General features: G+C 44.7%; 1 protein-coding gene and 1 long non-coding RNA gene across 2 annotated transcripts in view; one reads left to right on the forward strand and one right to left on the reverse strand.

The window, feature by feature from the left end:
- The window catches only part of GEN1 (GEN1 Holliday junction 5' flap endonuclease), a 742,451-nt gene that overhangs the window by 345,305 nt on the left and 372,764 nt on the right, over positions 1-24,382 (reverse strand). The window contains exons 5-6 of the mRNA XM_069605926.1: positions 17,574-17,684; positions 16,821-16,894 (exon numbers count right to left, since the gene is read on the reverse strand). Of these exons, the coding sequence (XP_069462027.1) occupies positions 16,821-16,894; positions 17,574-17,684 (185 nt within the window). The remainder of the gene's footprint in view (positions 1-16,820; positions 16,895-17,573; positions 17,685-24,382) is intronic.
- On the forward strand, positions 330-11,582 carry LOC138452586 (uncharacterized). Its single transcript, XR_011260237.1, has 2 exons — positions 330-425; positions 11,225-11,582. It is a non-coding gene; the product is annotated as an uncharacterized lncRNA (long non-coding RNA).

Here is a 24,382-nt window from a genome sequence, read left to right on the forward strand (position 1 = left end):
CAGTAGAGTACTCGAGCATGCACCTCGTCTGAATGAGATTTTAGACTCACAGAGTACCAGTATACCAGCTGCATTTATTTGGTACAATCTGAAAGTGTTATGCATTTTTATTATGCAAAAACTAGTCCAGGACTGTTAATAGAAGATGTCATCTTCAGTATAGATCTGGTCCCGACTCTGTTTGTCACCACCGATTAACACTGGTACTCTGTTCTCCCTATGGCGCTACGTAAAGCTTGAAGCACATACTCTTGAATACATTTTAGTGCTCCGTCTGACTAGTCGGTATGTGAGTTCTACTTCCGGGTATGGGGTAAGATCTAAATGGAACTTCCCGCAGGAACACAACAGAGAAGATTCGACCGGGAGTGCGGCCAGATTCAGAGGACGCCGGCAGCTCTAGCATACAGTTACTCGTAAAAGAGGTAAGCAATCGCATGCTTTGAACTTCTGTTCGCATGTGCCCGCGGCGCCCTAGATGAACAACAACATTGGCAGGATTTATGACCGTTTCCAACAGGGGGCAGCTGGAGTGCCATTAAATTTGAAAGCGCACGTACTGCTGCACTATTTCTTTCAAAATACACGTACGCTAAGGAGTCGTCTGCATCAGAATTCCAAACGATGTAGCGAGTCCAGGTGGGCTGTTCCGTTTTATTTAACACCCACGTTTGACACAAAAAAGACCTAAGAGAGCCGGCATGCAGCCGGCTGTATAAAAATCACTTAGGCGACACGCTAATGAAATTTTTTATAAACACGCGTGTTTAAATAACAAACGTAACTAACATTGAGCCACCTAAATTAAGAGATGGCGCTTAACGCGGAGCTATGTGTGTTTTTTCAATACAGCTATACTTAAGAAGCTCAATAAGTGTGCCTTCACCAGCTTAATTAATCGCAATCAAAATACTTCTAACGTGGCCACAGGGACTAACAAGAAGGCCCCGCCAAGGCAGGTCTCCGCCATCCATAATCAAGTATGTGAATGAGTAAACAACCTGGTTTTGCGTTAACTGGCAAGTATATTTTTAATTTGTGCGCAAAAAGCGCGTCGTGTATCTGTTTTACTATAGTAAGAAAATGGTGCCATTATAGAACAATTACTTTATTTTAGAACAACAATAAGTTCCCTTACAGAACCCCCTTCTACTCTGGGGGAGTGAGTGGTAACTACTTTATGTGTAGTTTAACAACTTGGTGTAACTTTTGAGAAAATTCTAAACAGGCACAGGGCTAAACCGGTGGCTCGACATGTTAAAATCAGAGAATTTCCCATGCCATACACGTTTATAAGTTTGATAAGATTATTAACAACGCATAAGTTAATTGTAATATATGCCGGAGTTGTTCGTACATTGCACTGAAGTGGTGTGATTTCCTTTTTTTCCACCCTAGGGATCAGCGCTCTACTAATGAGAAGCGCCCACTACTTCACCCGCTAACAACCAAGTTTGAAGTGTGGTAAGCCTCCCCTGGAGTATTTAATACTCAGGTTGAGATGGTAGCTCAGCAATAGTTCTGAGTACAACACAACTGACTAAGCACGTTGTGTGTGGTTTTCCCCCCTTCTCCTTCAGGTTATAGTTAATTCATAACAAAAAGGCACCCCATGAGGTCTGCAACTCCGGTCTAACCAAAGAGTGTTTATAAAAATAGAATCTACACTATACAAGTTTGGCTAATGCTACACTGTCTGTTTTTTGAAGCAATCCCCTGAAGAATTTCCCTCGACAAGATTTACATACTCCGGGAAAGAAACATGTTGGGTTAATGATATCGTGTGACTGCCGACACGTGTTTAATAGAGCACTCCGAGCTTGTAGCTATTGTTAGATACTTAGAAATCCTATTAATAAACACAAGAATGAAGTACTAGTCAGCTAATTATTACACCTGTATAGCTTTGCTAGTACTAAAAGTAGTTTTTTTGATCTATATGGTAGTTTCTAATTGTGTTTTTATTAAATGATTGTGTATTGTTATTTTCTTTGATAACTTTACAAGTTTGTGATTTTGCAATTTGCACCCTCTTTAGTGATAAAATTAAGTTAGAGGTTTGATTTTTGTGCATTTTGGTGTATTACAACATAATAATTTTTTCCTTCACTTTCCTGTTTTTGTATGTTGTTGTTTATCTGTTCTTTTGTGTTAGCGCACTAATGTGATGACTTTTTAAAAAATAAATATCGTCAACCTATCAAGGCTTCATGAATTTTATGAACAGAATGATATTTGGTATATTAAAATAAATAAATATATTTTTTTTTTTCCTAACCTTTGGGTTGTAATCAGTAATTTGGTTTAGCAGTGTTGTTGCATATCCTCATGGTGGTATTGTGAGTAATTATCTCATAGAAAAGAGAGAATAGAGAGGTAGCAGGACCCTTTTTGTAAATTTCATTTGTGAGTGAGGGGCACGGTCCTGTCGTCAGTTTAAATAAAAACCCAAGTCCTAATTCAGTTTTAAGTACATTTATAGCATACAGGTGAGAAACATTGGCCAATTAAAACCCCAGACCAATCAGGGACACTGAGAAAGAGCAACAGAGAAGAACTAATGCAAACATTTGTTGGGGAAATAAGGCTATACAGAGATGTTGGAGGAAAGCAGACCAAGAGCTGAGTGGGACAAAACTGGTGTGATCATTTAAGCATTAGCTCAATTGTTAGAACCAGGGCACAGTTCAGTTAATCTAGCACCTGGTCTGGCACTGAATAGAAACCAGCACAAAGACAGCACGAATTATCCCAGAGAACATAACCAAGCTTATCAAGCAGAAAGCCCAGAGATATGAGAGGAGTAACAAAGCGTTGATACCGGCGATAGCTGAGAGTTAGGAAGCCTCAGACAGCTGACAAGACAGAGTTGCCAAACAGCTGGCTGAAAGTGTGGACAAAATTGGGAGACCTGAAGGAGGTGGGCAAGCTGAGAAGCCCAATAGAGGAGAGGTCCAAAGGAGATGAAGTCCTGGAGACCAGGGAGAGCTGAAAGAGCTACGAGATCTGAGAGGAAGGCAGGTGAGGAGTGCCGGGAGTCCAGAGACATCAGTGAGGCCACCCTGGGTCAGGTGGGAGACCTGACCAGAGCATGAGAATATCTGATACTGGGTAGAGAAGAGCTAGGAGAGAGATAACCTGTAGGCAGAGTGAGTGGTCACTATATCCTGAGAGTGAGCCCTGGGCACTATATTGCAGGAGATTGAATGACAAGAATATCAGACAAGCTGATCGTGATATCCGATGACGGTGCTGAGCGTATAAAGATTCAAACTTTGCATTACAAAGGCTAGCATTTCCTTCCATCTCTACCAATCTCTGCCGATGACGCAGCCAGGCCGCTTCACACTGTTCTCCTCTCCCTGCACCAGCTGACGGACCTGCTAACACAGAATAAGAAGCTAAGTCACATCTGGCGGGGCCCTACTGTCTTGTTAAACTTTCACTCCCAAGTTTCCTGCATTGGCTGTTAGCTGTCCGCATACTATCTTTTCCTCACACCCTTCCTGCCTTCTCACCTTAGCACCCGCATTGCCTACCCTACTTCATGCACACAGAGAGCCCTTCTGCCACACCGATTGCTAATAACGTTATCAGCACTTCCTCTTGCTGTACTACTCTTTTCTGCCATTAGACATCCAGCAGCTTTGATGACTCTTCGTGTCTGGATTTGCTGCATGATCTTCACTCCTTGAGGGGACCACCCTCTTCTCGAAACTCGTCATTTGCCACAGGCCTGACTGTTGCAGTTTTGCATTCTCTGTTCTTACTGGGCTGCACCCTGTCTATTTCTTCAAGACCTGTCCTGAAATCCCACTATGCGGCTACCTCTCACCCCTGATTTGTTTTACTGGCTAGCACTACCAGCGTAGCCCCTGCATCAACACCACGATTTCCTTACATTTCTGTGCTTCTTTGACTTTGAATTGACTTATTCCATCTACGTCCTTTAAGCATGTGACTACTGCACCAATGGAACCTGTAACCCTGGTAACTATTATTTGTATCTAGATGCCTCGGTGCTCTTGTATTTACGTATTGCCATCTACTCTAAGTTTGACTTTATGCCCACCCGTATCCCAATGTTGCCCCATGCACCATTGGGAGATGCCTAGCCAAATTTGGCCATATGTTTTCTCCTATACTTGTTTCCACACCTGGAGTAGCCTCCCGCACCATGAGTTGAGGTTTTGCAGCTGGTGCAGCCCCCGGCACCATGTGGCATGGCTTTGCCAGTCTGTATTCCTACCTGATTTTGCCTGTCTGTATAACTGATGTAGCCCCCCCGCACCATGAGATGAGGTCTTGCACCTGATGTAGTCCCCAGCACCATGAGGCGTGGCTTTGCCAGACTGTATGCCTACCTGATTTTGCCTGTCTGTATACCTGATATAGCCCCCATACCATGAGGAGGGGCCCGGCCAGATTATGCTTTTTAAGAACCACTTGTATGTTGTAACCTGTTTAAGTGGTCTTGCACTTTGAAGAATGTTCACTGTGGGTTCAAAGTAACTATTACCCCGATACCTGAGGGTTTGGCATGCTGCTAGAATTGTAAAAATAAATCAAATAAAACCCTGAGATTGTTCAAAGCAGATACTCCCTATTAGACTGAGAATCCCTTATGCACTATACTTTATCCGTTTTTAGTTTGGCGGATTAGGTGTCGCTTGCGACACCTTATAATTACCAAACAATTGCATTCAAATACTGACTCATGTGTATGTAGGGAAGAGGGCTTTGGACAAAGAATACACCAGAATGACATTTGAGAAGGGACACATAGTATATTAGGTGTTTGGTTATTGATCCCTGCCCCTAGCTTTGCTAATCCATATGGCTAATCCCACCCAGTCTTGCCCATCTCAGAATTCTTTCAGCTCTTCCATGCTGATGGCCATGTTGGATAAAGTTTGCACATTAAGGCATAAAATAAGCAGTGTCGTATAGCAATTCGATATGCAGTTCTGTAGGTTTGCTAATTAAATTGACACTTGCGTTGCAAAGAAAGGTATTTAAGTTACCCTGTCAATGAAAGCACAGATAGCCCTGCATTCCTCTTGCCCTCTGGCCTCTCTCCACCCTTTTTCCCTCTGTTCACTGCAGTAATCATCTCCTCTGCTCTTAAGTGAGAAAGGCCCTAGTCAAGATTTTTTTTCCCCAAATTATTGCAAGCCAGAAGTAATCGGAAAGACACTTATTAAGCCAACTATATCCTGTCTGGCAAAGACCAGTATTCGTTAACTTTACATTTTTTTAAAGATAGTCATTTAATTGTATTCCTTGCATAATTGCAGTATTCCTACTGTAAAACATTGCAGTATCTTCATGCTTTACAGTAAAGTTTAGGTTAGTATATCTAAATCTTATTGTCAACTAGATTTTATTGGGGGAAGATGCATCATATTGAGGAGTGAACACTTTTAAAAATGTGCATGATTACACGGCTAAATACTTTTGATGGTAAAACTAGTTTGGTGACCTACTGGTTGCATACATCTGCAACTGGTGCTCAACCCACGAGCTGACCCATACTCCTGGACGTTCTATCTCATCACCCTGCTTTATACCAGCTACCCTGAAAGTGAGAAGGCGACAAACTACAATTTTTCAACTAGTTTGTCCCGCTCACTGCCTGCAAAGTCATCCACTCTGCTTAGTCTCTTACTTTCCTTCCTCTTACATAATTAATACACAAAACGAACTAGATATGTATGCAAAGTAGTGATCAATAGTTGAATCCAGTCTGTCTACAGATCTGCTGCAATACCATCCACTGTAGTTAGCCTCCAGAGCTCACTTTGCTCTACGATTGCCTTGTTGATTATGATTCTATGTCAAGATGGAGGCGAGCATTAAGCATTCATCTTCTTTATTTTCCACTCTCCAGCAGTTTCAACAAATATAAACTTTGTAAAACTTTACTTTTAAAATTAAACTTTTTTTTTTTAACAAAGAAACTTCAAGTCCCATCATTCCTGTAGTCCCACAGTCTCTGGCCATGTGACCTAGTCCTTCCTGTTCCTCTGTCCTTCCTCTTCTTTTCCTGCTCTCCAAGAGATAAGTAACGTTTTCATATGCTGCGTGACACTGTGCATTAATCTGAGTGATTTAACGTGTCTAGGGTTAATTGTATATTTATGGTATATTATTGAAGCGCAGGCGCGCGCAGCGTTTCATTTCCATACTGAATAGAATGAATTGATTGTGAGGATTTCTGCGACCCCGTGCTGTACTATCGGCACCTCAGGGGCCTGCAGATTTCCTCTCATAACACGGCAGCTGCATAGCGCGCTTTCGCGCTTGGAGCGAGTGAGCCTCCACCCTTGGGAAGGTGGGGCCTAGCGCGAGCGGGGAAACCCTGGGTTTTCCTCCCGCTCGCGAGCCAGCTGCAGCGTGAGCGGAAACCTCCCCCTGCGCGCGCGCAGCATAGACTGTGTGCTCCAGCCCCCACCCTTAGGGGGGGCGGAGCCAACGTTCACGCACGACACGCGGACAGAGGGTTTCCCCTCAGCTGAATGTGAGCATTGCGTTCACGCAGAGGAGCCCCCACCCTTGTGTAGGCGGGGCCTCTCACAGGAAACTCCGTGTGGAGAGAGATTCTGAGGCTGAGGTAGCGATCGCCTCGCTACGGAGCAGTGACAAGCTCCTATTGTCTGCATAATTACCAGTTTTAAGCTGAATAAGGCACTTTGAAGTGATAATTTACACGAGGGACAGTGCAAAAGTCCCAGAAATTTACTGCACAACATATTCCAGGTGCAGATTTGGTGCAGCCTCAGAGAGTGAATCAGTGGACGCGCCACTACACCTTGCTAAGGTATTTAAGGCACCTCACAGCACTAATATGTCTCATTACGAATGGAGTGAGGAAGAACAGGAGGCGGTCTCGCATGAGGACCTAGCCTATAGCTTCAGAGAAGTGCTGGGCGATTCGCTGACAGAGGCAGTGGCTCAGGGAGTTCGACCCCTGCAAGAGAGAATCCAGACCATCGAGCAATTTTTGAGCCAGAAAAAAGTAAGCACCGAAGATAGCACGTCCACAAGGGTCTCAATAAAGGGCCCAAAGGGGTGTAACAAGGCCCGGAAGAGCGAAGACTCTTCTGACCCCCCCAGGCCACACTGAAGGGGCAGGATCACAGGTCCCAGAGGCTTCTGACGCTTTCAGCAAACTAAGGGAAGCGTTCATGAGAAAACCGCAGGTGCCGAGCCACGAGACCCCGTACCCAGGGGACGATAATATGGGCAACATAGAGGAAGGTTTCCTAGAGGAGGAAACACTAGAATCCCTGAATTCCTCTCAGGAGGATGCAGACAATGAGGAAGACGAGGAGAGTCAGCCCCCTCCGAAGAAAAGGCTTAGGAAAATTAACAATCTAGAAGAGGATGAAACCTCTGATATGTTCCAGCCTGAAGAAATAAGAAATCCCAGATCATCAGAATGGGTGCCCTCCCCGAGGGTAGCGAAATATATGACGCAGAGACTTCGTAAAGCATTGAAGAAGGAAGTAAGAGGATGAGAGCGGAGTGTCCGAGACCAGACTTGCCGGGTAAGGTGGCAGAAGCCCCGGAACTCGATCCGAAGATGCTCTCCTTTGTCGCAAAATCAAATAGAGACCCCAGGAAAGGGATAGACCGCTCCTGGAAAAGCTGCTAGGAAAAGATCCTGGACATAGCGGGTCCATTAGCGAAAATAATGGATCTAGCAGAACGAGCTAAGGACACCGGAGAAGAGGTGGACCCAGGAGTCCTAGCAAACTGGGCGCAAAGAGACGTATGCCTTCTAGACAACACGAACTGCGCAATTTCTTCGGAGCGCAGAAGAGGCCTCCTGCTGAAAATAGACAAGAAACTAGGAGATCTGTCGTTTTATGAAGCAGGCGAGGCAGCGCAAAGCCTCCTATTTGGCGACACATTCGGCAAAGAAATGGGGAGGTTCGTGGGAACTTACGCCTCCCTAGAAAAGGCGCAAGCCTCAATGAAGAAAATCTTTCCAGGAAAGAGTTTTTAGTGGGACCGGTCGGTTCAGAGGCCGAGTGGCCGGTCGCTTCCAATCGTACAGAAGGCCTCAAGGGAATAGAAACTACTGGGAGAGCCGACAACCAGACTCATTCTTCCCACCAAGAAGTCGCTTCCCGAGAGGGAGGAGAGGCAGAGGACAGGGAAGAGGACACAACTTCCCCACAGGTGAGAGTTTCCGCATACCCACCGGTTGGGGGGAGAACAGCGATGTTCTGGGAAAACTGGCGCTCGCTTTCCAACGACGCCTGGGTCCTTCAGACAGTACAAGGCATGCACATAGAGCTCATAGGGACCCCCATCCAAAGCCAAACACCCCATCCTATCGTCGCAACACAGATAGAGTAAAAGCTATTATACGCAGAATTGCAGAAGCTAGCAGAGAAGCGAGCGATAGAGCGATGCGTCACACGCCCAAAATTCATAAGCAATATGTTCTTAGTCCATCGAAAGGACAAAGTAAGACCTGTAATAAATCTAAAGAGCATGAACAGATGGGTAGTTTACAACCATTTCAAGATGGAAGGGACCCATCAGCTCAGGGATACACTCAGGCAAGACGACTGGCTAATAAGGATAGATTTAAAAGATGCATATCTGACAGTACCGGTCCACAAGGAGTTTCGTCCCTTCCTAGCATTCGACTGGGATGGGCAATTATGGCAATTCGCCACAATGTCTTTTGGGCTGGCATCAGCGCCATGGGTGTTTTTTACGAAGATCATGATACCAGTAGCAGTAGCGATCAGGGAGAAGGGGATTTGTATGATCATATATCTAGACGATATCCTACTGATGGCCGGCTGCAAAGAAACACTCCTCTACCAAGCCGACTGGGTGGCGAAACTCCTGACATCTCTAGGATTCCTAGTGAACAAGGAGAAGTCGGAGATGACACCAACCAAGAGGCTAGAATTCCTAGGATTTATGTTAGATACCAGAACAGAAACTCTAGAGCTTCCAGGCAGGAAGATAAGAGACATAAAAAGAGAATTGAGAGCATGCCTCAACAAAACAGTTATATCCCTCCGCACAGTGGCACGAGTGGTAGGCTTGTTAGCAGCCTCGATACAAGCAATTTTTCTGGGTCCGCTTCACTATCGAGCCCTGCAAAGATTAAAAATAAGACATTTGCAACAGGGCCTCCAGTATCACCACTTAGTACACATCGACCAAGAGTTACAGTGGTGGCTGGCAAATATGGAAGCATGGAACGGACGAGCCATTTCGGCGACCGCCCCGATCTGATAATAGAGTCGGATGCCAGCCGAGCAGGCTGGGGTGCCCGATGCAGGGATCTCCAGACAGGGGGGAGGTGGAGCGCGGAAGAACTCCAGCTGCACATCAACTGTCTGGAACTATTAGCCGGATCTTTTGCGATCAAGGCTTTTACCAAAGGGAGAGCGAATTCCTGTATCCTGCTGAAAATGGACAACATTTCAGCAGTCAAATACATAAATCATTTAGGCGGAACGAGATCCAGATTACTGGCGGAAATAGCCAAAGATTTTTGGCACACCTGCCTGGAATCGAGGATTTCAGTGGTAGCCGAGTACCTCCCAGGATCGCTGAATGTTATAGCGGACTGGAACTCCAGATACCTATCAGACTCTAGCGATTGGATGCTGGAGAAGGGCATATTCCGACAGCTGGAAGAACTGTGGGGACCGATTAACACAGATCTGTTTGCGTCCAGACTGAACGCACAGAAAGAGAGATTCTTCAGCTGGAGATTAGACCCAGCGGGAGCGGATGCTTTCCTGCAGGACTGGAGAGAATAAGTACTCTACGCTTTCCCGCCATTTATAATGTTGAGCAGGGTACTAGCGAAAGTACGCAGAGAGGCGGCAAACCTCATAGTAGTAGCTCCGATCTGGAAATCGCAAGTGTGGTTTCCGACGCTAATGGAGCTGTTAATAGACTGCCCGAGATTACTACCTCAAGAGGTGAGCCTGCTCACGGACCCAGCTGGGTCATATCACCCTCTGAGGGTGAAGGGGACACTGCCGCTGATGGCGTGCAGGATAGCAGGAGACGCTGGAATCTCCCAGGAATTTCGGCGCAGGCTGCGAGCCTCATCGCTGAGTCCTGGGCACCCTCTGCCAGAAGGAGCTACGACGCGGCTTGGAATAAGGGGGCGTCGTGGTGCAAAAGGAGAAATATTCATCCCGTTTCTGCCCCTCTAGTCGAAATAATAATTTCTTAGCAGAGCTGCTCCAAGACGGTAAAGCTTACAGGGCTATAGGAGTGTATAGGTCCTCAATCTCAACAGGACATCTGCCTATAGAAGGGGTTCCAGTGGGAGAAAACATAGCTGTGATAAGGCTTTTGAAAGGGATAAGATTTAGGAAACCCCCGCAACCAAAGTACGACGCACTATGGGACGTGTCGATAGTGTTAAGATTTCTGGCAGACTGGCCAAACAATAGGTATCTGTCCCTGGCGCAGTTGTCCGGTAAGCTTGCTATGCTTCTGTGAATGATATCATGCAGGAGAGTAGCAGACGTTAGAGCATTAGAGATCAATCAGAAGACTTATGGCCCCGAGGGAGTGACATTCATCATAGCCAGAAGGACAAAGACAGATTCTGCTACTATCACTTACCTGTATATGCAAGATCATCCTAAGTGGTGCGTGGCATCATGTATTAAGGAATACGAGAATAGAACGGCGGAAGTGAGGCCTGCGGGAATAACCCAGCTATTAATAGCGCGTAGGAAACCACATAGAGGAGTAGCAAGAGCCACTATAGCGAGATGGGTCAGAGACTTCATGAATCTGGCAGGCATTGACATGTCCACATTCGGTGCGCATTCAGTCAGAGGAGCTATGGCCTTGAAAGCATTAGGGCAAGGCGCAGCGTTGCAAGACATGAAAGCAGCAGACTGGGCTAGCGATTCAACGTTCAGGACATTTTATTTTAGACCAATAAACGCAATAGCAGAGAAGGTAGCACAAAGCTTTGAACAAGCTTAATGCTCACCTCCGTCTTGACATAGAATGAAGATTCCCCCTGCTAATAGCGCAGGGAGCTCTTGATTCTATTAAAGACAAGGAGGCGAGCATTAAATTCCCGTCCCGAATACACAAATTAATAAAGTAAATGATGTAATGCATTGTTGATAATTAACATGACTATTGCTTCCAGAATAGGGTGTGTATTCCCCGCCCTAACATATACAATTTTGTTTCTTCCTGGCATTAGGGGATGAGCAAAAGAACAGCTGAAGATCCCAATTAGATCAGTTTTCTGGAACAAGCTCGCAAGTTCGAATGTGAGAGTCCAATCAGGCACGAAGCAGGAAGATCAGAGCATGTTGGACAGTTAGTTACGCAGTTAAGAAGGATTGCAATTCAAGCAGTCAAAGAAGAGGAAGGGCAGAGGAACAGGAAGGACTAGGTCACATGGCCAGAGACTGCGGGACTACAGGAATGATGGAACTTGAAGTTTCTTTGTTAAAAAAAAAAAAGAAAAAAAGTTACATTTTAAAAGAAAAAGTTTTACAAAGTTTATATTTGTTAAAACTGCTGGAGAGTGGAAAATAAAGAAGATGAAAGCTTAATGCTCGCCTCCTTGTTTTTAATAGAATCAAGAGCTCCCTGCGCTATTAGCAGGGGGAATCTTCATTACCTTGTATAATAGCACAATTTAGAGGTGCCAAAACTGTTTTCAGAGCCTTTTTATCATATCTATTTGTGTCCATTCATGCAGCTAATATTTCAATGCCACTAATGCAGAGCATGCAAAGTCTACTCACCCACTCACATAATCGAGTAGATTTTATGAAGGCGAGTACCATTTGCAGGGAACGTTGGAAACTTATTTCATATTTACTTTGTTTGCAGTAAATGTAAAATAAAAGTTTCAATGATGCATGACTGGCCTCTGGGTGGCAGCAGCAGCATGCCAAGCAAAGTGGGTTTTTGGTGACGAGCACCATTTTACAGAAAGCGTATTTACATTTTTTGTCATCTGTTCCCAAGGGTCGAGTGCATTTTTCTTTGGTCGAGTAGATAGACTAAGTTTCTGGACCTACAGGTCTAGACGAATTGTAAAGAATTTGCCAGGCTTGACTCTTTCACTAATGTATTACTTCAGCTGTACATAAAAATGCTGTATTGCTGCTCGTTTTAAGGTCTTCGGTAAAAACAACTTCTGGTGACATTAAAAATATTAGTATACCATTGCTAATAAAATGGGTTTGTTTGCTAATAAAGAAAATAATAATTAGCAAACTCTGCTAATCAATTTTTGAAAACTAATTTATGCCTTGCACATGCACGCTGTGTGGTAACTACTGTGCAACTGGTTACATAGTTATTTATTTCCAGTATTGCATACAATAATGAAGATTCGTTCAAAAGAATTCTGTGTAAAATAATGTGTCCCGAACTGCAGCAGAAAATGGTATTATTTGTATTAACTTACTATGTGGTTGATGTATTCACCTATTCCTAAAATTCTTTGCACCAACGGGCACAATCATTTTCCAAAAGCCAATAGTCAACTTTAAATAATCTTTCTGAAGCCCTGTTTTGTGGCAGCTCATAGCATTACTAATGGACACCATCTTGTAAGTCCGCTAGGGCCCTATTTGGCAGCAGCAGTATGAGCTGAGCACAGTGTCAGCCAGAAGCGCCAGCCCGCTGCTCGCCCCGGCAGTCTCGCAAAACCTCCCTCGAGTCGGGCAGGGCTCCCTCTGCAGGGCTCTGCAATCCACTTTTTTCGTATATATATATTTTGATTTCCGGCTACACTGCCGGGTCTCGAACGCAAGCTGAGCCCATTACAAGCCAGAATCATAACCACTGCGCTATTTGGAACTTGTTGGACTGCCTTTGTTTCATTTAATAGACTGTTTGCCACATAAGGCCTGTATGTGGCAAGCAGTCTATTGAATAAAACAAATGAAGTCTTCACCTTACCGAATAACACAGTAGCCTGTGGCAGTGGCTGGTTACCAAAAGGTCTCCGTTTTGGATCCCGAGCTGGGGAAAAGGAAAAAAAAAGAAATTTCATGCGATTGGGAGTGGTGGGTTATTATATTTAACATGCATTTAAATGCTCACCATTAGTGTGTCATTTGTACCCCACAACATGCAATTTCATGCAGTCTCCCCTACGACACACGTATGCTGGTCATTTATATGCATGTTCTTCCAGCTCCTTCTGCTGCTTGCATGACATGCACAGCACACTCCAGGTCTCGCCCACCATTTAGATCACACACACCCTCGATTTCCCACCCCACTTAAAGCGCTGGTGCTACTCTTGCCTTGAGCTTCGTTAGCTCCTCTTTCCAGAGCAACTTGCCGAGCATTATGTCCGATCTGAGGAATATCCAGCTTGATAAGTAGTTTGATTGATGAGGGGTTGTACTTTGATACTTTGAGATGTAGTCTCATCTTATTCACGGAGGTTTGCCACAGAGACATTACAACTTCCAGCAGCCCTGCATCCAGAGACAGACCAGTGCTGGAAGGAAATTGATGCAAGGCCGCTCATTTGCATAAATGGAAAGAGCATTTTCCGTTTATGCAAAAATGGAGTAAGAATGAGCACCTGATTAGTAAGTCGCATGAAACCCCTCTGAGCAAGTAACGGCAGTTGGGCTCTTTGCTTTATTTTTTTCACAATTCTCACCATAGCATAAAAAGGTGCGCAAGACAGGCCCCTCTTTTGGGCGTTCCTGGAAGTGGATGGGAGACTCTGGTTGTTTCTCCACAGAGCTTCAGTAGGCTTGCTTAGGAGCAAGAGGCTGTGTGAGCCCGAGTGCTGCACCGCTCTTCTGCACCTGTATGAAGTGTCAAAGCGGCGATGCGTGTTCCTCCCCGGTCATTCTCCGAGCCAGCTGTAGTGAAAGGCTCTCAACTCAAGTTCTCGGCAGTGGCAGATTCATCCTCTGCTAATAGAGGCTGAGACACATGCGGCAGCCTCGTGTTATGCTCACATGTTCATTTAATTCCCACCGTGGCTGTGTCCTAAATCTGTTTACCAAGCGCACACTACATACTGAGCTCTCTGACAAGAAAAGCTTTGCAAAACGCGCAATATCAACTTTCTTTTCCCAGGCTACATTTGCTTGAGTGAGTGCCATCGAATGGTTTGCCCAGGGGATGACACACTTTGCTGAAGTGGTGAAAGCAACATTCTAGCCCAGCCGGCCATTTAAGCACTTGGCCACATCTCTTTCCGTCTACAGTTGATATAAGTATTTGTTAACGTTTGGGATTCAAAAGATAAAATATTATGGTCATATTAATATATTTAAAAGTATGGAAATTATGTAAAAACACTAACCTGACATTACATAAATCGTTAAAAAAACACGTTGAGCAAAAATAGGACTAGGCTTTATTTGACCTTTGATCTTGACTTTATCACGGTAAAAAGCCTACGCAACGCAACGTCACCTGCTAAAGTCTTTATTTCACACAACATGCAATCTTATGCACCCCTTCCATTTATCATCACCTCTTAATGGACAGAAGTCCTCCTGTGCCTGGGCTAGCAACCCCTAATTGCCCTTATTGTGACACTATGTTTGCACAAAGCGAAACTTCAGGGAGAGCCGCTGTGCTTTCTTGCACTTAGACTTTTCACAGAAGAAACGTGTGAACGCTGAAACCAAATAAGGAAATAAACAATGTTGGCAATGAGTACCTGTACTCTCCTCAAGCTAGGGGAAGTCCCGGCACTCCTTATGCCTAAAAATAACAAGGGCAGGTACTGAGGGTCGGTTAAAGCCGGCACATTTAAAGCAGTGCTTTCAAGGCCACATCTCTTTGCATTCTGGTGCGTGTAATTCCACCTTTGCACTGGGAAAATAAACCTCCAACTAGTGTGCAATAAAAAAGAATGATTTCAGAAAATATGCCTGGACTTGCCCTTACATAGACAACATGCAAGCTTTCTTTATGTACATCTTTTAAAAGTAGTGTTAATATGCAGCACTTTTAGTGGGACAGTTCTGCTTTCTCCAGACTACTGCGTTATTTGTGACTGACACAAAAAGAATGAAAGAGCAGAGAGGTTTTTTTTGTTAAAACGGAAACGGTTTGAAACCTAGGCACAATACGACCCACCTTTCTTTCCTTGTATTGCGCTGCTCCTCTTTTTCTTTTCCCTACAATCCGGCATACCGAGTGTCATCTGGGAGATGGTCATCCAGTCCCAATTATTATTATTATTTTTTTAATCATAGGACTTGCTCTACGAGGCCAGAATGCAAAGAGAAAAATCGGAACAGGATGAGCAGCTTTCTAATGACATGAGACACGTCGGCATGTATGTTTTACCGGCACTTCTGGATCTATCAACGATTGCACCTTAAAACTGCTCTTGCGCGTCTTCCTTAATACAGAAAATCAAGATGTTGGCACCTTTGCCTAAACTGCAATTTTAAGTCTGCCATGCAATTATGTAGAAACATTTTCTGTTGATGAAAAACTAAAGTTACAACAGGAGCAGGTTTTGTCCAGCCTTAGCCAATGCAAATTTGACAACCAATAACAATCCAAAAGCCTGGCTTCCACACTGAACAGTTTGGGCTTTTTCGTGTGAATGGAATATATACTTTCTAAGCAGTGCCATAATGGTAAACCCCGCCATAAGGTGGGAATAGCTGGAAAATGGTGTGAGTACACTTAGTTATTTGGCGGACACTGACATTATTTTCCAGCTGTTGCACCTTATGGCGGGAAGTAAAATTATGGCAGTCCTTAGAAAATATATATTCCATTCACACAAAAAAATCCCAAACTGTTGGCTTTGCCAATGCTTGTCTTTATAGAGAACACACTAGAACCTATAGGCGTTTATGCCAGTACCCATACTGGTCGCCAGAGGGTTATTGTCAGCTGCCTTGTGCACATATTAAAAGAGAACGTGTTCTCTAAAAGGCTAGTCTACACATGATCAAAAATGCAGCTCAGGCAAGGCAGACTCCCTGCTGACCTCCTAATAGGCCTAAGGCCACGTCTCAACATCAGGATCTGGTTCCTAAGTCACCAGGGGTACATTCTGGTCATCAATCGCTTAGTCAGTCCCAGATTCATCGTCATTAGAAAATATACCTAAAAAGCAATATTAAAAAGATACCCTTAGCCCCCCCCCCTCACAGAAAAATAAATGCTGGAAAAAATGCAGAAAAATGACAGTTTCACTAAATGCAGTGAAACGGCTGTGATGAGGTCGGTGCATACCCTTTGCCAGTCCTTCAGCCGGGTGTCAAAGGGATACAAAGGTAAGAATGTGCATCAATGTATAGGACACAAAGGAGTGCTCCTCCTGCTCATACCATTTTGGAGAAGGTTCCCCTCAAGGTCTTTTGCTACATCGTCTGGCATGACCCCAGGCACTGCGTCCTAATCCACGCTCAATCACCAGACACAGCTAAGTGTGGATCCCACAAATACATTGGCCTCTTGCAATATTTGCAAGGCTTCAACCACAATGTTGCTGAGGAATCATATTAACAATTTCGGTAAAGCACTGAGTGGCATGTTCCCAAAGAAGCGGCAGTGACATGAAGAAAATAAATCAAACACTGCTGCCAGGAAGCAGGCCATGGGGTTAACCTGTGCCACGGGGTGGCTGTTTTGGGATCCAGACTTACGGAGCCTCTATTCCAAAAGGTGAGGAATCAGTGGAAGATCCGTATCTTTTAGAAACCAGTAAACGGTACAGTACATTAAGTCAGCACAATTGGAAAATAAGTGAATTGCAATAAAATAAATTCCACACAAAAACAAAAGCAAATTAATACATTCAGCAACTCAAAGAGGATAGGAATATTTACCTCTGAAGTACACTCTGCCCGTTCAGATTCTTAATTAGTTTCAAAACTTGATCTTTCCCAACTCCTGGAATGCCCTTCAGGAAACCAAAGAAATGGCATAAAAAATAATCCTTTAGAAGCCAAAAGACGCAAGAGGTGTCTCGTGTTGCTTTATGTCAACTCCTTCACAAGAACATTTTACTAAGGGGGTTTAAGGTGGTTTAAAGAGAACACAAATATAAAACAGCACACAATACACTCTGTGACGGTTCCAGGGTTTTTATTTGTTTTCTAATGGGCCTTTTGGCCGTCCATTTATCTGTCTAATAAAGCACCTCCTCCTTAATCCAAGAGCCCCCTGACCGCAGGTCAGTCGATAACGAATACCGACTCCTGCTGTCTACGTTCTGACTTCGCTGGAGCTGAAGTCCTAAAGACTGTATACCCTTCTAGATCTATGCTCCCTCAGGGACTTCCTAAACTGTCCCTACTCTATCCGGCGGTTAGCTGTTCTATAGGGTATTGGGATGTCCCTGCCTCAGATTTAGTTTTGCACCATGGCTTCTAAAGCAACAATGAATGGCCTCAGTCAGTTTGAAGACTTTGAGCACAACAGTAGGCCAGTAGAATGAGAGACATTAGGAGACGTATCCTGGTGCTGTAAACCCTCATATTAAAGAGGATGCAATCATTCAAAAGTATTCAATGGAGATTCCATCTCACAGTCGGAAATAGGATACATTGCAAATTAGAGAAAAAAAAAAGAAAACTTACTTTTGGAAGGTAATCACAGCCAAGAAGAACTGCTATTCCCACTAGAGAATCTCTGTCCAGACCTAGTCTTGCTTTAACCGAGCTCGTTGTATAGCAATCCACATGAGGGTCCTGCGAAAAAGAACATTTTATGTCTTATGAATTCCAGCTCTCATTATAGCCATGTATAATGTTTGAAAATGCCTAATGAAAAGATGAAAAGACTGGACTTTTTTGTTATAGAATGTGTTTGCTGAGTACAGCTAATATCAAGTGAGCTATGTCACTAAACGAACGGTGTAAACACCTTACTAACAGCCTGTCCACTGTCACGCACAGCAGGAGTCGGAGACAGAGTGTTGAGTTCGAGTATTTTATTAAAACAATGAAAACAACCACCTATTCCCATTTCTAAAGGGGTTGACCCTAAAAGAGAAATGAAAGCTTGGGTGCACATCCTCAGAATGTCCAAATAAATGCTCAAAGTCTACCGTCCAGATACCCCTATTGTATCCCTTGCACTCTGTGCAACACTTATAACAAAAGAAAAGGATAAGTCACTGCTAGGAGGATGACTCCCTCGAGTTCCAACGAAAACTAATGGTTAGGACCAGTCAAGCTCACATCACAAGATTTTACTAGTCTTCTGGTTCTTTAAGGCCTTTTCCAATCTAAGTTATCCTCCTGGTGGGGGCTTGATGTGGCGTGGCTCGGCCCTTCCCTTAATAAGGTTTCAGTGACTTACCTGTAACTATTGTTCTCCAGCATGGGCCTGGCATGGATTCACATGTGCACCCTTCCTCCATCCCCTCTGCTGCTCTTCTTGGTCATATTGCCACTTTACTTGCTTAACCAATCTGAAGATGGCTGCCAGCGGAGGTGCTTAGGGAGAGGAATGTCATTGGATGGGGGCACTATGACCCAGAGGACAGTGATTGGTTTAGAGGAGAAATACAGTTTTTAAGTCAAAGTGCAACTGTTTTTCCTTTTACTGAGGATTCCCAGCCTGACGACAGGGAATATTCATGAGCATATGAATCCATGCCAGACTCCATGCTGGAGAAAAGAGCCTCCTCCCTTCCAGTGTATTTGGATAGAAAGGAGAGCATAACTGGCTTTGGCCCTCAGCATGTCACAGCTGCTCTTCAGTTTGACTGGGGTGTGATAGCGTAACTCGCGTTTACCGGCTGTCTGAGGTTCCAGTTGGCAGTCAAGCTACCTCGTAGAGGTTTTAGTTGGAAAGTTTTTTGTTTCATAACCACCACCAATTGTCAAGATGTCCAGTGTCTTGATGATTATACCAGTGCCCAGTCCAACACCACAAAGAAGGATTGTATGAGTTTGTTTAGGAGGATGGCTCCCGCCTCCTGCTTAAAATTAACAAGATAATATAGTGCCACAAATTCTTACTCATCAATACCTTGTCTCCCTTTTTCTCTCACGCCGAGACATTTGGTGTTCTTTTACATTCTTCCGTACTGAGAGTTGTTTGTCTACTTGAGAAAATGTCTTCCTCCTAACCCCCCAGTTTGCTCTCATACTGCTAATCATTTGACTCAGTTCTTTTGTACCTTTTTGTAAGGGTATTCTATAGCTTCCAGGGTTACTTGCTTGGCTGTAGTGACATATTTCTACCTTCAGCAATGCAGTGGACTTATGTCTGCCATTACATAGAGAGGCTCTCTCTTCCGGCGCTTCATACTTCTGTTTATAGTGCACTTGGTTTCTATGGTCGTTTGACCAGGCCTGAAGTAAGGACCAGTCCCTCATGTTCCCGCCCCTGCTGGACTGCTCGTACTCCCAGTTACCTTTGGAGATCTCAGACTACGGTGTCCGACCTTCCTGTACACCTTCCCCCGGAGATCGTGCCATTCCTGCCTCACCAACTTCTCTCCAATTTTGGTGTTGCCACCACAGGACCGTCCAGGAATATTCTCATCAGCTTGAGGGTCCTCTGCCCTCTGGTCGATTCGGCCTCCTGGACACCACTGTTGATGGCTCTTCGCCTTGTCGTCCTTCTCATTCTGGCTGGGCCAGTTCGATGGCCGTGTTGGTCTGTTTTCAATTTGTATAGGGCCCGCTGGATGAAAACAAGGCCCAGTTTCTCTTGTTGTTTACCAGACGTAATCCTCTTCACTCCTTGGTTCTTGCTCATCTCAGTAGTTGGGACCGGACAGGCGTCACAACAAAACATAGGTGAAGTCGGGATGTGTGCGTAACGGAAAAAGGGTGTGATCGTGTAGCATGAGAGCCCCTATCTCCATGAGGGAAATTCTACCCCTGCAGATCCTCCCACGTAACGCCACCCCCCTCGGGGTAATATTGCAAAGCGGTCACACCGCACTGACAGTAGAGGGTTCCCCCATGGGGAGCAGCGATAACATTCTTCGAATCGTCAAACCACCTTCTATGCTACTGATTTCATGTGGGTTATAGCTTTACCCACTGATTCAGCTCTAGTCTCTTTTCAAAGCGATTCTCCCCAGCATTCTCTGGATTTCATCATCATCAATGGAGTAGAAAATGACAGCAATCCACCCACGAGCCCCAGGTCATCATCTGGAAACCCACAAGATATCGATGACCAAATACCTATACTTACATATATATATTGTTAAAGACCTTTCTCATTCTATAGTATTACTAGTTAATTGCGCCTTGCGCTCATGCACTATGTTCTCTTGTTTTAGGTCAAGCTTCCTACATAGCCTTTCTTCAGTCTACCTCACTGTCTCACTAGATCTTTACTCCGCTCCAAGCAGTGCCTCAGCAGCTTGTTGATCAAAACATATAACCTTGTTTCGTTTGGCTAGGACGCTGGGTTTTCCAGAAAACGATATCCATGCCTTTATTCCTATTTATTGAGAGGCTTTTTTTCACTGGGACAAACTCATTGCACCTTTTCTTCTGCAGGACTTGCATATGGCACAAATTGAACATATTTCTTAATTTCTCACCAACTGTGCAAATGAAGCTTCTCACATGCATCTTGACTGCTAATTTAAATCTGGATCCTTGGCCATCACCCACCTCTTTTCACGTACTCTTTTTCTCAATTCAGTGGCATTACCAGGACTCATGATTCAAGCCTTCCTAAGCCAGAACATGTTAATCTTCGAAAAATTGTTAGTTACCCTTCCAAGCCCTCCATCGCACGGAAAATAAGATTGATCCCCGGAACATCGCCCAAACATAATTCTCAAGTCACTGTGCGAGATTGGGCTGTAATTATTTCTCTGCTATGACTGCAAGGTTATATTGTTTAGTGTTCTTTACATGAACAGCTGGTTTCATGGTTTCGATCTGCTGTCGTGTGTTATTTTGCACGACTGCTATTGTAGTCATACTTCACACTAGTTAGCACCGATATGTGATTGGGTTCTTCCCATCTTTTGCAGTATCACTTTCACAGCAAGTTTAGAGTGAGAGGAAGACCCGGTTGATCCAACTCCTGGGGAATCGTCCCCTCAGTGACCTCTTTTAGGCATGAACAAGTCAGAGGCTCTCTTGCCGCTGGTAAACATTTTAAATCCCAGGGACATTTTCATTTTTAACCCCAATTTCCAGTCAAAACAAGAGCAATTAGTGTACCTCCTGCTCACACTGGCCTGCTAAACAATACAGGGGTAGGATTGCACTAGCTATGATTGAGACCCGTGGCTCCAACTAATGGTCTCCATTATTCCTTGTTCAGTTTTTCAAATTCTCCACACCAGGGAGCCAGACCCTCGCTCCCCCAGCACTTCGCTCCATCACCAGGGGCTCTCCAATACACATATTTCATTTAGTCGCTCAAGGCTAGCCTGCTCATGCTAGGTGGATCATACTTTCAAAAGTAAAACCTGTACAGCTAACCAAGAGAAAAGGCAGACTAACATTTGGGAGCCACTATTGGCAAATATGTATTAGATTAAAGAAGGGTGCATATTTGCACCACTGCCATTTCATCGCTACATAAATGCCATATCATTTCAGACATAGTGAATCTCCCCTCATACTTAAAGCAGATTTTCCTCCCAAAAACATAGGACGCATCATGGTGCACTGCTTACATATGCAGACATGGCTTGTTTGAGCAGATCCCAATCGAATTACAGCATGCAACTGAAACTTTGGTAATACAAAGTCTTGAAAATGATCCCTTGCTTAACAGAGACAAAAAGCCGCATTGTGATTTTTGGTATAAAATCACTGCATCTCAAATGGTGGGGTAAAACGGCTTATGCTAAGTATAGTGGAATCATTACCGATATCACAGGGTTACTCCAGCAAGGTAGGGGCTGAGGTGGTTCATTATGTGATGGATTAGCATTACAGAAACTGAGAAAAAAAATGTACTCCAGTTTCTTCCCCTTTTCAGGTATACAAAAAGGCAGTGAGACACTGCATCCAGCAAAAAAGGTCCCAAGAGAAGAAAGGCAAGAGCTTTCAAGGTGCAGTGAACTGTATGTACCAGTCGTGCTGTGGACCTGAGGTACAGGACAGGCGAACAGATTCAAAACTCAGGCAACCTGATCCTACAACCGAGAGCATAGGAGCCCTAGAAGCCCAGATGGAGACCCAAATCCTGGGATATATCAGAAGCTGCAGCCGTATGGGGAGAGGAAGAGGAGAACCAATCCCCAACCAAAGCCTGTAAGAGTAAAGAATGACGGCTTCGGAAGCAGAGGAGAAAATGCTGTACTACAAGGGTCATATCAAATCCACATTGTCAATGAAATATGCTAAGACCTGAAAAGGGGCTCAGTAACTTGCCAGACACCAAAGTGAGCCAGAGAGGCACCAAGACGAAGATGAGCAAGCAATGGCGTTAAATGAAAGAACAGGAAGGGGGTGGGAAATACTGTCGGAGGCATGACCCAAAGCACCTTGGCTGGCAACGTTTGATCGGAGGAGGCTGATCTTGAACTCACTGAATGGTAGTACTGTGAATTGTAATATAAAGCCACAGAGTAATGCTGGAAGTTGGGCCTGAGAATCCCGACCCGAGAGCACTTTGGACAAAACAACTTTGAGATAGGGTCAATCAAAAGAAACGCTGCATGGTGGGAACCAGGCCCGGCTCCAGCAGGGGGTCCGGGGGGGCCAGCCCCCCCCCAAGGCCACTCCCTGGCCCCACCTAGAAAGGAGGACTTCAATGTGGGACCCAAGGGAGTGTGGAATTTGGGGTGTGGGGGGCATTTAGAGTGGTGGAAATGGAAAGTAATTGGTGGGGGATTCCACAAGGGCCGGGTGGGGGCAGTGGTTTGGGGGGACGGTGCCCGAGGAGGAAGGGTTTAGGGGAGCGTAGTTAGCAGTTGACCTCCGATCAAAGGAAATGTCAAAAATAATAGTTTTAAACAGCGCTATTACTTTCATGCTGCTTCTTTTCTAAACTATATATCAATTCCACTTTAAACCACTTCCATGGCACTGGTGATGAGTTACTTCACTATGTGGAAAAATAGTTTTGTCCAGTGTTGCTGAGTAAATATTCTTTAAAATGCACAGTTTGCACCCCATTTTTTTTTTAAACTTCCCCTTCGGGACTATTCCAACAGGGTGATTTCTGTTGCTATAATCAAGGTTTTCTTTTACTTGAACCACACCCGGCACAGCTCCTGCAGCTCCCCTCTGAAAGCAGTTGGGTGGCTGCATCATGTGTGATAGTTTCAATGTTAATGGGGTATTTATGTATTCATGCAATATTTGTCGGATACCTGCATATTTATTTATTTATGCAATGTTTGTCGGATACAGGTATTTTACAAACATTATAGAAATAAATAATCTGGGTCCATGTATCCGACAAACATTGCATAAATAAATAAATGAACCGGGTTGTGGCTGAGGACTGTAACTCCCTCTTGTGACCCCTTGCGCACGGTCACCAGAGGAAGTTACAGTTTGCTCACAGGCGCTTCCTTTTTTTTTCCCCCAGCGCTGGCTCTGGCCGGATCCCGAGATCCAGCTACACATCTGGTGCCGGATCTCGGTTCTGGCGAGAGCCGGCTCAGTCGCCAGCACTGGGCATTTCACTCAAAGGGCCTGATTCACAGAAGTGTTTTAAAATGGCGCATCCCATAGGAAAGCGTTCTGTGAATCAGGCCCTAAATGTGCAGAAGGAACCTCTGAGAGATTATCATTCTGAAAGGCTGCACTGCAGGAGGCCCAGCCAGGATTTGTTTGCTTGCCCTGGACAATGATCTATGCCTCACAGACATGAAAGCACAAGCAACCACGGAGATGGAGGGCCATTAAACACCACTAAGCATACTCAATCACACTTACTTAAGCAGGCCTACAACTATTTTCTCAAACCTAAAATCACAAAGTTGTTTTCTGTCATTTAAAGCATGTCTATTTTGTTGTGGGAATATTGCATTTTTTCACATCATGCTTTATTAAATATTTAACTATATCAAACAATAAATGACACATGGGGGGTCATTATGAGTTGGGCGGTAAGGGATTACCGGCACCGGTAAGGAGACCGGTGCTGGTAATCCCCTACCGCCCAGTTCCGAGGTCCCTTAGCGGGAACCGTAAGGGACGTGGGGTCGGACCACACGTCCTTTACGGGTCCCGCTAAGGGACCAGGGCGCTAATAACAGGCTTGCTAGTCGCGAGCCCGTTATTAGCACCCTCACCATTCCTATTGAGCCCTATGGTGGCTCAAATGGGAATGGGGAATGGTTTGTTCAATGGGGATTTACCGGTCCCTCTTGGGCGGAATGGACTGGACAATGGACTTGAACAAGACCGGACTCGGTCACGGTATGGGAGGCAGCCATGGTGCTAATAGGCTACCGCCTATCTCGTAATGACCCCCATGATGTTGCATTCACACA

The sequence above is a fragment of the Ambystoma mexicanum genome, chromosome 4p (genome assembly GCF_040938575.1).
Source record: "Ambystoma mexicanum isolate Mex_15411 chromosome 4p, UKY_AmexF1_1, whole genome shotgun sequence".
NCBI lineage: Eukaryota > Metazoa > Chordata > Amphibia > Caudata > Ambystomatidae > Ambystoma > Ambystoma mexicanum.